Genomic DNA, 16,489 nt, shown 5'->3' with positions numbered 1-16,489 from the left:
CTGTAAAGGCAGACTCATTTATAGTGGATTTCTTTGCTCCTTAGTAACCAGCATGTTTAGATCCCTTGTATTACTTATTCTCTATTAATTTCTCTTACTGCTTTAAAACTGAAAGTGAAAGGTTTAGGTAGCCGTAGGGGTGCTATCAAGAAAGTCATAATTCAGAATAAGCATGAATATGCATCAACAGCTATGAAGAGTTGGAAAAGTTAAAAATCACAATTTTTCTGAAATATTAAATAGTCACAACAACAAAACATAACTTCTGATGAATTCACTCTGATATATACAGAAGTTCTCAGCTGAGAGTGTTTGTTCTTTTTAATTGCTTTTTAATTGAATTAAAGCATAGATATCTTTGATTTGCAGGGGACTTCATGTTAGACATGCTCACATTTAATTTTTGGTCTATTAAAAGACAACACTTGTCATCATTTATTGGAAAAAAGTAAGGTACATGAAGTGATGCTGTATAATGTCATTCAAAAATATCTGGAACGCAAACTTTCAGTCTGTTGTACTGCTACTCCAGTCATGTATAATCCTTTTCAATTACTATCAGTAACAATTCAAGCTCATTGCTAATTGAAAATGACAGCTTTTATGTAAACTATAAATCTCTTATGATAACATCCATTTACTTCAGTAGTGTAAGTTTTGAAATATTCATGTTATTTTGGCTGAACTTGAAAGAAACATATTATGTGTTTTATACAACTTGGTAACTACTTACCTACTGGATTAATTCACTTATAGATTCAGTTTTATTGTGAGTACTGTGGTAGGACTCCTGTTAATTTCAGTATGTTTTCTATTTTACTTCACATTCCATTAGCCCCAACTACACAGAGTGTGTCTATCATCCTGTCAATATTCTTTTACTTCTGAGTAATATGACCTCGTGTGATTTAACTGGGTATTTATAGGACTGGGCTTAAAATATCACATACTTTATGGATTCCTTTCCTTAGGTGGAATTAGTTGAATGATACTGCCCTCTACAGATACCTTGAATATTTAATGAAATTCCCACATTCAATTTATTTTATGAAATACCACTTTAATCTTCTTTTTTTTTATTACTGTAGATATTGTTTCTGATTTTATTCTTGGATTTTCAATATTCTTATAAGAGGCAATCCAAATATGTGTCTGAATAGTTCAAGTTTTTCCACAATGTATTTTTAAATGCAAATTAAATGCTTTAGATGTATTATGTTCTTATCCATATGAGGTGCAATTTTGCCTTCTGTACTCATCCTTGGAATCATTGTTCACAAACAGTTGCACTAAGTTTAAGAGGACTAATTAGAGAGGAAAATACTAATACCTATAAGCAGTGCAAGAGGATCTGACTCTAGTGTTTTGGAAATAAGCAGATCTAGTATGAATTGTTGGCATCTTATTGAAATTTGAAAGTGGCAAAAGCACTAAGAATGAAAATGAAAGTTTTTACAAGATGAATCAGAATCAGACTGAAACATCTTTTTCCTTGCTCAATACAACTTGGAGAATACAAAATAAAACATAATGAGAAAATGTGCTGCCCTAATTAAAAAAACAATTTCAGAAGTATGTTTTTTTCTGAAAGGTCAGCACTTATCTTTGTGCACAGAGCCTGCGGCCCTCTTAAACCTTAAAAAATAAAATTAGACAACAGTGAAACAAATTCTGGTTTTAGATGGTGCACCACCCAACTTCTGCTGACAGTAAACATCTATCCAAAGGCAGAATGTTAACCTTATTACAGAAGAGTGTTTCAGGTGTTGAGTAGACAGAAGTAGCATCTACGAGACAGCCAGCTCAACATGCATCCCCAGTTCCCCAGTGTTTCCCCTTAATCACATTCACTGGCCCTGTTATGTTCTCCTTTCATTATAATATATGTAGAAAAGCTTCTCATTCTCTGTGGCACAACAATATCCCCTCACAGCTTTCCATGGTATGCATTAGACTTATCCATAACTAACCTGCCTCAGAGATGTTGAATACTGATGAGTGATCACTAGTTACAGATGAGGCTGATGACTGTGATGATCCAGGAGTTAATTCTGAGTTACCTGCTTCAACTGCCCCTTCAGAGTCTCTCTCATTATGGTCAGGAAAACTGAAATCTGTTGAAGTCTCATTATCATTAAGGCTATCTGAGGTACCTTGGCCAGAACCACTTTCTTCATCACTTGTAAAAACAGCCCAAGACTTAGACTCTGATGTGTTTTGCAATGGGACACTAAGAGTTTGAATGTGGTTCTCCAAAACTGTTGTGTTGTTGCTCTTCTTAGGTATCACGCTTGCTGTCAAAGTTGGTACTGATGTATAATTATGTCTGTCCATGCCATAGTTTATCTGACTGTCTGATGCAGCAGTTGAAATTTTCTCCTCTTCTTCAGGTTTCTCAGAATATGAACTTATAATTAGGTTACTCTGATCCTCGTTATTGTTTACCTTTGTGTTTTGCTCCTCTACTACCATGTCCTGAGTTTCTCTATGGGAAGAGCACGTAATACAATTACTTACAGGGAAGTCATCATCATACTCATCGTAGTCATCCTCAACTACAGAAGGCCACAAATCAGTACTGGACATGATACTGGGAGACAACCCAGAGGATTCTCTGGAAGGAACCAGCAAACTACTCAGAGTTACAGGGATCTCGCTTTTGGGAGAAACAGCCATAACAGAAACATGTACATTTGGTAAAGGAAGTGTGTGATGAATGGACACATCAGAATCAGAAACAACTGCAGGCATATGAACAGGATCAAAACCAACTGCAGAACTTGAAGAGAAACTGGTAGCCTCACTTCTTTCAAAAATGCTTGAGGAGGTATGGCTGTTTGGAGGAGCAGCTACATTATCAGCTGTTAGGAAAGGAGTTGTTACGGCACTTGCTGCCTGGGGGGGAAAGGCATTTGTATTTTCTAAATTGGTCAGCTGTAATGAAACATCACTACTGTACAACGAAGACATAACCTGCTGAATATCTTCACTGTTAAACAAACTGGATGAAACATATTCCTCACTTGCATAAGACACAAATAAACCTTGAAGTGATGCTGTGGGCTTACTAAAAGTGTTTGACCACATGTCAGCAACAGAAGGTGCAGATGTAGAATGCAGCATTGTTTCATTTGTAGCAGAACCTGGTGCCATTTGATGCAATATTTGGTCAAATGTAGAACTATCTTTATAAACCCTGGAGCTTTCAGCCAATATTGGATCACTTGGCACAACTGCAGCTTTGTTAAGTAGAGTGCCATCGCCAGAAGGTTGAAAGGAGGATTGAAGTAATGCTTCATTACTTAATGTAGCTGAGGTCTCATAAAGGTACAGCTGAGTTGAGGGTAACATTTCACTATAAGCAGGGGCAGAGGGAGCTTGATCTGAGATTGCACTAAGCATAGGTTTAAGCAAAGTGTCATCAAAGGCTGGAGATGTAACATGCAAAGGCTGAACGGAAAGGTGATTTTCTGTAAGTTTACTAACATCAGGATCAAATATCTTAGTAGTGGGGAAAGCAAGAGAGACTGGAAGGATTCCCTTTGTGCTAGAAACAGGAAGTGGGCTTTCTTGCAGAGACATATTCTGCTTAATTATTTCATTATTAGAAACATATGTAGAAAGTTCAGGTGTCACTTTACTTTCAGCACTGGAAGCCATTTCACTTAAAGAAGAGGAAATCTGCAGTTTTCTTTCATCTCCATATATAACATCACTTTTATGAAGCATCTTATTAACATCACTAAACCCAGATGATTCATATGTAATTTCATCTACAAAATCAGATGAAGAAACATTAAGTACGGTCAAAGTATCTGTATCAGGCAAAAGGGACTCACTACCAGAGTACGCTTCGGACCAATCCATATCACTAGATAGAGAGTGCGTAGGCTGCAGCAAAGTATCAGCTTGTGATATTACAGAAGAAGGTTTATGCACCAGTACATTATTATAGCTGCTAAATAAAGGATCTTGACGAAATACGTCAATAGAATCATGCACAAATTCTGCAGAGTCATAAGAAACAGTAAAGCTTTCGAGGGATCCCACATTACTAGATAAAGCATAAGGAAGTTCAGACATTGTAGACAGTGCATGCATATTTAAATCACTGCTGGATGGTTCAACTTGAGAAAATATGTGAGTTCTATTATGACCAAATATCAATGTCTCTGAAGCAGTATGAGTAGTCTGATGTGACACCACATCAGCATATTGAGCAAGGCTTGGTTGTATTAATGTATCACCCTCTGCCAATGTCAAAGAAGCATGCAGGGACACCTTATCACTTGTAACAGCTGGAGCAGCACTTTGTGGAAACATTTGAGAAATTGTATACAGATGGTGAAACATTTTACTACTGGAGGAAGCAGAGGAAAATGTAAGCAAAGGTACATCATCATAGGAGGACAGGGTGGGTTCAAATGACACATCAACACTGGGAAATACAGGTGTAGCATGCAAGGTCACATCACTACCTGATGTAGCAGGGGTAGTGTCGAGCATCTGAGAGTCAAACAATAAAGGGGTGACTAGAGGAAACACTTCACTACTGGAGGAAGGTTGAAGAGGTATCTCACCATTATAGACTGGTTGAGTTGTCTGAGAGAGTACCTCACTGGCAGCAGAAGCAGAATCATATTCTCCAGAGCTTGAAGAGAGAGAATGAGGTGATAATTCAGCAGAGGAGAAAGCAAAGGTAGAGTAATGTGGCAATTCTAAATCCACATCTGAAGTGTCTTGTGAAACCACTGGGCCACTGGAATAGGGTATTGTAGCTGGCTTTAATCCCTCAACATAAGCATCAGTATAACTGGTCTGAGACAATTGCCTACTATCCGATGTACCAGTAGATTGAGCTGTCAGATCTGTAGCATTATGAAACCATAAATTTCCATCAGTGGAATATGTATGCTTTGGAGGCTTATCAGAGCTTGAGGGTGCTACACCTTCTGAAACATATTTAATGAAGCCTTGGGAAAGAACATCATGCATGCTTATATCTGGGCTTCCTGAAGGAAGGATGTCTTCTTGGGAGGTCTCCTCTGTAACCAACCGTGCTGAAGAGGTGGTAAGAAAGGAACTCCAAAAGTCATCAGATTCTTCATCAGGTTTAAAAGTAGACAAGAAATCTTCCTCACTTTGGCCAGTAGCAATTATTCTTGTTGGCTCAGTGCCTGAAGAAAGGTATATGTATTCTTCTTCAATACCTTTGGTGGAGTCAGTGAGTTGAGGAGGGGTTCCAGTAATCATTTGGGATTCCAGAAAAGGATCTTCCTCTTCTTCAGAAATTTCACTAACAGGTGGAGAAGTTGGATAATAAACTGCTTTGAAAACATCATCCTTACCATGCAATTCTTCTTCTCTTGTTAAGTATCTGTTTGTTTTAGCTTCATCAGATTTTGCTCCCATTTTCTCTTGACTGTAGCTGGATGTAGTCACCTGGAAATCTTTCTTCCTTATTTGGTTTATTGCACTATCAGTACTAGGAATCACTGCAATTTCTTCATCCACCTCTGCTTCTTTTTCATCAACTTCATCCTTTGAAAAAATAACATAGCCAAAGAAAGTTGAAAATGTTTATAGACAATATACACAAACCAAAGCCAAACACTGCAATAATATATTTTCCTGGCTCCATAAAAACAGAAAACAAGGGAGACAAAACTACAGAAAACCTTTGAAAAGATTGTTGCTCTTAAAGCAAAATGTTTAGCTGCCAGAATATGTATCCTGTATGCATGTTTCTTTCTTGAAAACACTATTTAATTGCAATACCATAAAAAAAAAATTCTGTCATAATAACTTCTAAAATGTTGTTACTCTTACTCTGTTCGGGAGACAAAAATCACTACCAGTATTTGTATGCTTTATTCAGAAAGCTCTAGCTTGTTTTCCAATAATAAAATGCAATCATAGATGCGGTTGACCTCAAAGAAAAATAATTTGGCTATCAGAATATCTCAGAGTTTTGTATGAATATTCTGATATTGATTAAACTGTCACAATAACAGATTTTTTTAAGTGTTTATGGTCTGACTTTAAATCTGATGAATCTTCCTAGTTCCCTAGACAATAAGATTTCAGGATGCATGATTGTAATAATTGTACAAGTGTTGTAAATAATATCACCTAGACCCTGTTATGGCCCTTTGTTTGCTGAACACGATTAATGATACTTTGTGAAAAGTGTATGTTAGGGTTTTGACTTCTGAAAGCAGATCCAAAAAGAATTTATATGTCCAAATATTCTCAGGATTTAGGCGGTCTTTCAAGACCTAAGTTCAAATCCAAACCCTCCCCCCCACACCCCAAATCCAAAAACGTAATCTGGAAGCATCTAAATTGTTCAGTGGTCACTTTCTTTTTGACCTAGACACAGTGGTGTCTGCAGGTCTGTGCTGTGCACCCAGCCAGAACTGCAGCAGAACCAATCTTGTCTGAGCACAACTCTAGAAACAAGATTGAGTGTCACCTTCAGTTTCTGAAGGGACCTGATTTGACAGACACACAAAGGCCTAATAGACACCAGCAGCAGAGATCCTCTCACAAAATACAGTTGCAACTGTTGTTCTTTTGAAGAGATGGCTCAGAAAAGATGATTTAGTGGTAATACCTTTTTTTTTTTTTTTTTTAAATTCAGGAGCATAATGTTCAGAGAAAACACCCAGAAAACAGGAGACAGATTCATTGTTCTCCTCGGTCTGAGAAATCCTTAAGTTCCACTATAGGTCATGCTGAGTAGACCTCCCACTCCTGCACTGAAGTGAGCAAGGCACAGCACAGAGACAAATGCAAAACTAACAGTCTTGGAGAGAAAGTCAGATAGCAGCAGCTAAATTGTGTGTGCCCAAACCTTTTATTGGAGTGGCCCCTGTTTCCGAGATTCAATTCTCTTAAGGGCAATGCCTGCACTTTTAAATTATCTTGATTCAAGTAAAGTTCAATTAATATTAACTGACATTCAGCTACTGTCCTGTCAGAAGCAATATAATAATCTAGATATGTAGCTTACATAAATATGGAGAAATACGCATATTATTGTTTAGACATCTTCTACAAATAGAAGGAGAGGTAAATAGAATGTTAAGTACAGACTATCTCTAACCAAGAAGGGTTTGCAACCCATGAGAATATTGTGGATACAGTTTGAATCTATAAAATAAAAGTTCTGAGCGATCGCTTGATACAAACACAGACTTTAATGAAGGAACTGGCCAGGTTATAAAATCAGTCTTAGAGACTGTTAGAAACTTTATTGTGATATTATCATCTCTCTCTTTGCATGGATGCCAGAAAGCTTGTCACCAAATGTATCTGTGAAGCCTGCAGAAAAAATGACAAAAAGTCCAAAAGGGTGTGGAATAAAGATATACTGTAATAAACTTTAAAGTCTAACTTGGGTTCAAGAAGTAAGGGTGACTGACTCTCCAAGAATTTTGGAATTTTCTGGTTTGAAATGACAGCTGTTAAAGCCAATCAATAGCAGTCTGAAAGGCACAAACAAATCTCACTCTCTTCATCAAAAGTGCCTTCCTCCCTTACATTAGTTGGCCATACTGCTAAGATTTACTTGTTATAATCAATGTCAAGAAGACACCTCTTCAAACAGCACTAAAAAACAACTGCGATTCTCCTAAATGAACAGTTTTGTCACTGATTTCACTCAGAGTTAAGACTTTATCCAGTATCCTCATGTCCCATTTTCAAAAAATATTTAGGCATATCCTGTGATTTCCTTAACTTCTGCATGTATCTCCAACTCTAAAGAACTATCTAGATGGTCTAGAGTTATCTAGGGAGATACACCTGAAGGAGCAGGCTGCATAGCATACATGTGTATGTATACAGAAATGCAGATACTATGTTCAGTTGGTAACATAGTTTGGTAAATTTTCACACAATAGCAGCTTTATTTAGTTTAAATAGATGTATTACTTTGAAATACTATTTTAAAAAGAAAATAATGCTATACCTCATATTCTTCAGTTTCATTCAGTTCAGGAATGAGGCCAGCCTCTATAAAACAAAAAATATATATGATATCATCCAACATTTAAAATTCACTGAAATTATTAATTCTGAAAAGACTCAGTTGATTAGTTAATACATTTATTGAAGCTAAGACTAAGATGTTTTAGAGGATTCTGTTTGAAGAAGTGGCCAACCACCTGCACTGAGGACTAGCTGTAAGGATAGCCATGCTTGTGCAGGCAGAGTACGTTTAGCCACAACATTTCTGACTGGCCTCATCTTGATACTGCAACTCATGTTGAATCTGCACTCAGGAACCACATCCTGGCCAAAAGAACTAAGTTTATGAGAATGTTTTCTATGAGCAAGTGGCGTTTAATGCAGAAATGACAGAAGAGAGAGAAAAGGTAAATCTGGGAATCAACTATTTCTCTACATTTAATTTCAAAGTTTTAAAATATTCTCCTAAAATGATCTGTTCTGTAATTTGCATACTGCAAATTCCTCATTTGGGCACCCATGCTTGGAGGTTGGTTCTAGTGCAACAGTCATCCCATCATATTCAGCCTAAAGACTGGCATGTGATCTATTGCAGGGCAGATCAAAGAGATCCACCCTTGTAATAGCCAAGAGTTCAGTGCTTAAGGCACTCATCTAATAGCTAGAAGTTCTTTTTTTCAAACTCCCACTCTATTTAATATAAGCACCTGAACCCAGTTGTATCATATCCCACAAAAGGTCCTTAACAAACAGGTACCGGGCACTTTGCGAAGAGCACCTCAAAAGGCTTTGAGGCTTCCTCACTTTTTATAAATAAATAATAATTGAAGCAGGATCAAGAAATTAATCTCCTACAACCCAGGTGAAAATCCTTATCTCTACAATTTAGAGGCAGTCTCTCACCTTCTTCCTCACTGTATTTTTGGCCAGATCCAGTATTCTGCTTCTGATGGTGCTCAGCAAGAGAGGCTTCAAAGCAGGTTGCAAGAAACTTTCAAATCTCTGATAGGAACTGGCATGGGCCTCAAGAGATGAAATCTAATACCCCTTGCACAGCATTAACTCATTTTACTGCTCCTTTATCCACAGAAACATCCACTCTACATTTGAATCTTTCTGAGACTGTCCTAAGTAATGTTCTACTTCAGTGTTTATACATCAATACTAGTATATATTCTGAAGATTGATTTGTATTAAAAGAAAATGTGAATCTTTTTGTTTGAGAAGTTGTCGTAAAAATAGCATCATGGAGTTCAAAGTTTGCTTTTTCTTCATGATTCCCAAATGAAGTTTTCTCAACATACTAGTATAAAGATGTCATCTTTATACTTCTCATCTCTGCAAAGTCAGATGGGCATCTATGACTTAATTTGTATTCTCTTTGTACTGTCCATATATATGTTTCAAAACAAACTGAGACATGTATTATATGCACCATACAATTAGATAAAATTTATCTAAAAAGCTCAGATAGTTTTATCTGTAGATTCTAGAATGTAAAAAAAGTATTGACCGAACAATGCCACACAAAACTTTTATAAATTGTTCTTTTATAACAAACTTCTATACATTATCAAGTACTGAATTAACCACTTGAGATACTTCATGAACAATATAGAGAAAAATTATCTTACCTTTGCTTCTTGGAAGCCTAGGAGGCTCCATGGGTGGGGGGGCAAGGAAGGGGAGGAGGAGATAATGATATTCCCTGGCTTCTCAATGATATACATCAAACATTGTAGACATTAATTTGAAAACTCTTTCTGCAGTAGACCCATAATGTGTATTAGGCACTCAACGGACTTCTCTGCATAATGTTTTTAATAAAGAGAGTGCTAACTATTCATTTTGTGGTCATTATTCTTGAATAGAGCTTTAATCAGACAATCAGAAAAATAAAATGTGGTGACTCTATTAGGTTATACAATATAGTATGTGTTCTTTAATTCCACAAGCAGGACACTACAGTTCCTCCTGCTGTTTCCATGGAGAGGCATTAGAATACATATATATATGTATATATATATAAAACATACATATTAACAACACTAAATGTCCAGGCATTTTACAAAGCCTTTTAAAATTTAGTTGGTCACAAAAGTAAAGTATTTGTCAGAAGCATTAGACACACACTTACGGAAGTTCTATTAATCCTGTTGCTGAGTTTTTGATTTAACAGCATATTAGCAATGTGGTAACATTCCCCAACCAAGGAGAAGAAACTCCCTCCTCCCCCCAAAAAACAACCGATTGATGTAGGTCAATAAGCAGGCTCTGTTTATTTTCTTCTGGAACTACACATTGATTGTTCTATAGCTTACATTTTTAAATAAAATAATTAAATGATTAGTTAGAAAGTTTTAAAGAAGTGTTTTCATATAATAGTGCATTTTAATGATAGATGAAGAAATGATAGAACACAGACCAAAAAAAAGGGTAACTATTTCCCTACATTTAAGTTCAATACAAATCTTGAAAAAAAAACCCTTAAAACAATCTAATTTTTAATTCTATAATAATTTTCATATCGCAAACCGTTTTCAATTCTGTACTATCTTATAAATGACACTGCAAGAAAGTCTCTTTCTTCCATTTAGATTAAATTTCAGATATCTACATTCATCAGTACAAAATTACAAAAAGCATTCCCTAAGTGAAACATTTAAGATATCTTAGTGTTTTTTAGGACAAAAATCACTCACAAAGACAAGTCACAATGAAATTGCATAGTTAGATCCTCACAAAGCATTGCTGACAGCATGAGCTCCCATGTAGGAGACAGCATTTGAAAGCCATATCCCAGCATGGGTTTTTTGATAAACTCCAACCACGGTCTCCATACAGAAGGATGAGAGGAGAGATATTTATTTATTTTCATTTCCTGTGTCAGTAGAAGCATGTAAGTACCACTGGTATTAACTACACCACAAACTACTGCAGAACTTTCAACACTATACAAACTTTATCTAAAGAGTCAAAAGCACACATTTAGGTAAATATTCAAAATCCGATTCTAACAGCGAATGACAAGTTGGTAAATAATGGTTGGACTTTTCTCAAAGCTGACTAAAACATTATGCAGACAATTCCCTTCAATTTCAGTAGAAGTTGGGTAGCTTAGTCATATAGGGCAGCTGATCACTGTCACTACTGGGAAACTAGTACAAAACCCGTGCGCAGGCATGCTATATGCTACCACTCTGAAAAATTCAGAAAAAAACAAAACAAAAAGCAGAAGGTTCAAGCATGACCATTTTCACACTGTCACATCAGAGCTCCTTATGGTTCCACAGATTAAACTGATTTTAGAAATCAGTAGTGGAGACAGAAAAATAGGTCCTTCTGCTTATGAAGTATTCCCAAGAACGAGGTTTAAATCTGGTCTGTGGATCACCTGGAGCCTGCAGAGTCCTCACTAACCCTTCATAGAATGACAGACAGGGTGGGGAAAAGGCATGAGAAACGCTTTCTCTTGAATGTTTTTCAAAAGGAAACAAAACAATGGTAGAAATAAGTTTTCTGAAAATCAAATTTGTGTTGCGTAGCGTACACAAACTTCCCTCACATTAAAAGTAGCCACTCCAAGGGCAGAAGTCTTCCCAGAAAAGGGCCTTTCTATTGTTTCTGCATGATTTATGCCCATTTAAGCTCTTAGTAAGTAGATTAATTGACCTGGAGGTGACTGCAATGAATTTCATCTTAATTAAACTGTTTTACTCAGAGGAATTCTTGAATATGAACATTTATTTTATGCTTTATATGAGTCAATTCTATTTCATGTCTTCATGGTGAAGATAACTTTTCTTTCATAAATTCACAAGCAGGAGTTCCAAGAAATCCCTTTTTGCCTCAAGATCTATAAAGCAGATCACAAAACCAATTTGATGTTACAGTTGTAACCAGCAAGTTGCTCTGAACAAATGTTTTTCATTAGATATTTACATTCCCATATCTCTGTTGTTTAATATTTGCAATACAGTTAATTCAGACGTAAATAATTAGTAAAAATAAGTATGTAAATAAAACATTAATATTAGAAATGAACGTAAGTTTATTTCTTATTTTAAAATTATATCCAAGGGTGAGACATCATTTACAAAACTTATTTATAGAGCAATGTACATTCATAGTAATCATACCAGTTACATGAGAGGGTTTTTTCCCTGACCTTTCCTTATCCACCACTTTCAGATATACCACCGTGGAAGAGTCAAATTAAAACAACACAAAGTACATTTAATAACTTTGTGTTAGTTTCAGAAAGGAAGCATAGCAAAGAAATAGATTTTCTGAGACACTCAAAACTGAGACACTCATTTTGCTCTTTCATTTTTTAGTTATAAACTTCTTCCTCTTTGTTTCTTTTCTTAAAAAAAAAAAAGTTAAAATATCCCTGAAACCAAATTTGCAGTTTTCTTTTGGGCCCAAACAAAACTCTTCATTTGACCTGAAATAATTCTCCTCAATTTTACACTCTTGACAAATTAAAGGAAATGCCTTAGGTTGTCCTGAAACAATTACAAAATTTCAGAACTGCTTCAAAATTGAAAAGACAGGTGTGTATACAGTTCTAACATGCAGATTATTTAACTCTTCTCTTTACAATGCTTTATTTAAAAAGAAGAAAACTTAGGATAATAATATTCTTATATACATTAATTTGCTTTAACGCAACATTAAGGAGACACTTAAATGCTCAAATGAAAGGAAACGCAAAAAAGAACATTTTCATAATTATGCTAACTTGTTCATATTGCACATAAATACATGTTTATATTATTATGTCTCCTAGGCTATATTTTCTCATTTCTCTTTCAAAATAAAATTAATGATGTGCTTGTGTAAAAAGGCAGGAAAATATAAGACCTTTTCTCAGAACTGCTAAATATAACATTTATTGCACCAAAACTTCTCTTATAGGATTTGTGTACAAAGCTCAGAGCAATTTCTGCAGACGTATTGGAAGGCAAAATGAGTTTTGCAGTATATATTCCAAAGAAAGGCACTTGCTCATCCTTCTATTGAAATTAACGCAAAACTATCGCTGACTTCGGCATAAGTACAACAAGGACGCAGTTGCCAGTGGCTGTGTCTATACTGCTGGACAGTTGGGGGCTGCCGAATGCCCCCGGTAAGCCTCTTCCCAGGTTTGTGCCCCAGCAGCACGTGAACGCACAGCAGGGGCACTGCATGGTGCTCCCCGCAGTGCTGCCTTGGTGGCCACGCAGCCCAGGAGCTCCAGGAGGAGCTTTCAACCGGGTTTCACTCATCCCTGACGGAGGGATACAACCGTGGCAGGAAGGTGGGGTGTCCTACAGATATTACCTGCGCAAAATGGCAATTTTTACAATGTCTATCTTCTGAGTTTTGGAAGCACTGCACTAACTCCAACTATTGAATTGACTATTGTTTAATAATGAAAACACGAAGCTGTTCATTTGTGATCCAATGCAGAAATGGATATAGGGGTACATAGATGAAACCTCTTCTCAGACAATTTTTCAAACACAAAGTGAATAAATTCTGGAAAGGAAGCGGAGGAATACAATATCAAAGAGGTAGGTAAAGGATAAACAGAAAAGTGAAACAGGCAGAATGGCAGAACCTTGTCATGGACTTGCTACAAAAATGAAGAGAAATATGAAAATTCTGGTAGATATTAGCATGAGAAGACTCCAAAGTACCCTCCTAATATGTTGTTTTTGAAAGACAAGTTAAATGTTTCTTGAAAGTTTGTATGTGCTACACCCTGAATTTTCTTCCCCTGCCCTGCTTTCAGCCAGACACTGCCATACTATTTTAAGCCCATTACCATCATTAGTTCACAATTCATGTGGCAGAGATTGTCAAGAATCAGATTATTTCTCACTGAAAAAATGTGGTTCCCTTGAAATGAAAAACTAACCTGTTTTTTCCAAGGACATCACAATACCACTAAGGACTTTGCTATATCTACACAGACTTAACTAAATGTAAAATTAAACTTATACAAAAGAACAACAAAAATCCAGGTCCTTAAATAAAAAAGTGTTTTGTTACATGATCAAAAGGATTTTGATTTGTTCCTACAATTAATTACAGGGTACTTAACTCAGAAGACAGCTCTCACTAACTTCGATAGGAACCCTGTCTAATGCTAAAACTTCCACAGATTTTAAGGAATTATTAAAGACAAGATCAAGCTTCATGTTATGGCTTCAAATTATTTCATATTTACCAGCAGGCTGAAGAGGTAAATCTGGCTTTGAAATCAGTAAGATTTGATTGTTAGGCCTTTTGATTTTTTGCGAGGCAACATTAAGAAGCAAGGGAATTCCATCACCGCAAGTACGTTGAAATCAAACTCCAAGTATTCATAAGTAATCAAATTTCAAAATCAATTGATACAGATTTTTAAGTTATATATTTGGTTTATAGTACTTGTTTCCTTAATACTTTAGCTATGTGGATTCATTTTGGGCATCAGAAGGATGCTTAAACCATAGAGAAATAACACCAAACATGGCTTTATTTCCCTGTATTATATTACTAAAAGATTTACTTGTGAGATTTGAAATCAGGTGGGTGTTTTTCAGAATATTTTTAGAATTAAAAAATTAACATGCAGTCTCTCACAGGTAATGTTTACAAGGAATGGAGAATTACATAATGATAAAATATCAGTAGCAAAGAACAAGCTGAAGGTTAACTGCAATGATTTTGAAATTTCATTTTAGCATATTTTGATAGTCACGCGTTTTAACTGGTTTGCAAACAAAATACTTCCCTGAATACAGATTTTCAGCTAAAAATGAGCACTAAGCTCAAAACAACACTTACCTGGGTCTTCTAAAGGCATATCAACAATGACCTGGTCACTGTATTTTCCATATAGACCATTAGAACAAACAGCAACTATTTGAAGAACATAACTTGTATTGGGCAGCAGATTATTTAGAATAGCCCCCTAAAAGAAAAACATCATTTAATCATTTACTTGTGAACATTCATCAAATTTTTGGAAGCTTATTTTTTCATAACACATTTTTTCACACAAACCATAAAAATCCATTTTATTGTCAGAGATATTTGTCATGTAACTTCAAAAAAACACATCTTGTGATTTTTTTAAATGGAAGATACCAAACAACCGCATAATTATTTAATGTTGAATATTTGTCTAAGTAATATTATCTCCAATAAGCTTATGCCTCTTTAAAGATGGTAAAGGAAATTGATCAAATAAGTGAAATACCATGAAACTATAATCAGCATCTTAATATTTATAGCAGTACCATGCAGATACTGATTCCTTCCTCAGTTGCTTGTGTAGATCATTCTTTACACATCAGTGAACACTGAAGTACAGATCACTATTAATTGACTAAGGGTTTTATGGCTGAGGAAATCTGAGTTTGACATGCTCATAAAGTTTTTTGGGGGATGCTACAGGCAAGTAAGAACAGCAATTTAAGAAAGCTTTCTCTCATCTGGACAAAGGGAGGCTTTCTGCATGTGTTTTTTCTTTTCTTTTTTCTTTTTTTAATTGTCTCTGTGGCTGCACAGCCAAAGAATGAAGTATAGCTTCTTTGGGCTGCAGCCAAAGAAATAAATTTCCACTGAATCAGCTCCCAGCTATTGTTTAATCCTTTAAAATAATTAACAATGAGTGCTTTGCCATCACTACTTTTGTATGAAACATGAAGAGTTTACAGTTACCAAGTCCTGATACCCATCTGTCAGAAACTCATGCTTGGTCTGGTCTTCTCCATCCAATTGTTGATAAAAGACAGCGAATCTCTCAATTGTGGTATCGTACACAACCCGAGGTCTTTCCCATGTAACAAGAAGACTAGTATAATTCTTTGGATCAGATTGGACATTTTCAGGTTCTGAGCTGCAAACTGAAAGAAAAAAAAAAAGAAAGAACATGATATTCATTAAATTACTCTATTGAAATCCTGATCCACCTCCTGTCAAAGATAGTGCAGGCATTTCATGTGCCTAGTTTTGGCTTTCCTCTAAAACATCTGAGATGCTGGTTACACTGACTGTTACAGCAATAGAGCCAGGATTTTAAAATTCAAAAGCAAGTTAATTTGAGGATTGACGCCCTTCCCCCCTGCTCTTTTTTAATTCCATGTATTGAGAAAGATCCATAACCAGTCCCCAGGAAATAAAATATAAAACACAAAGCATGATGGTTCATATGTATGTCCTGGGGCAGGGAATCATCCTGTGTCTTCATGGATCTGTCAGAGAAGTACTAGAAGAGCTGCATGCTCTCTCCCAGCTTTTATAATAGATTGTTTTTAAAGTTTAAAGGTAAACCTCTCATACTTAAATTTCCTCTCAATGGTGCCTGAATATGTTTATCGTACTTAAAGAAGAGACAGGGCAAACAGGAAGAGGCTAAGAAATGATCAGATTAGCTGGTAGTGATCTCATGCTATTAAACTACAAGGCATCTAGACAACTACAGTGTGCAAGGTAACAAAACCACCCAGCCCACGTCCCTTGCCCTTTCACACCATCC

At 36.0% G+C, this 16,489-nt stretch overlaps 1 protein-coding gene across 1 annotated transcript in view; it reads right to left on the bottom strand.

Moving 5' to 3' along the window:
- PTPRZ1 (protein tyrosine phosphatase receptor type Z1) overlaps window positions 1-16,489 on the bottom strand; it is a 140,182-nt gene that overhangs the window by 34,031 nt on the left and 89,662 nt on the right. The window contains exons 9-12 of the mRNA XM_067289962.1: window positions 15,673-15,857; window positions 14,794-14,920; window positions 7,976-8,019; window positions 1,971-5,541 (exon numbers count right to left, since the gene is read on the bottom strand). Coding sequence (XP_067146063.1) covers window positions 1,971-5,541; window positions 7,976-8,019; window positions 14,794-14,920; window positions 15,673-15,857 — 3,927 coding nt within the window. The remainder of the gene's footprint in view (window positions 1-1,970; window positions 5,542-7,975; window positions 8,020-14,793; window positions 14,921-15,672; window positions 15,858-16,489) is intronic.

Source organism: Apteryx mantelli, chromosome 1 (assembly GCF_036417845.1).
Source record: "Apteryx mantelli isolate bAptMan1 chromosome 1, bAptMan1.hap1, whole genome shotgun sequence".
In the NCBI taxonomy this organism is placed as follows: domain Eukaryota; kingdom Metazoa; phylum Chordata; class Aves; order Apterygiformes; family Apterygidae; genus Apteryx; species Apteryx mantelli.
The sequence above is the reverse complement of the archived record's forward strand: the minus strand, read 5'-3'. Positions and strand labels throughout refer to the sequence as shown.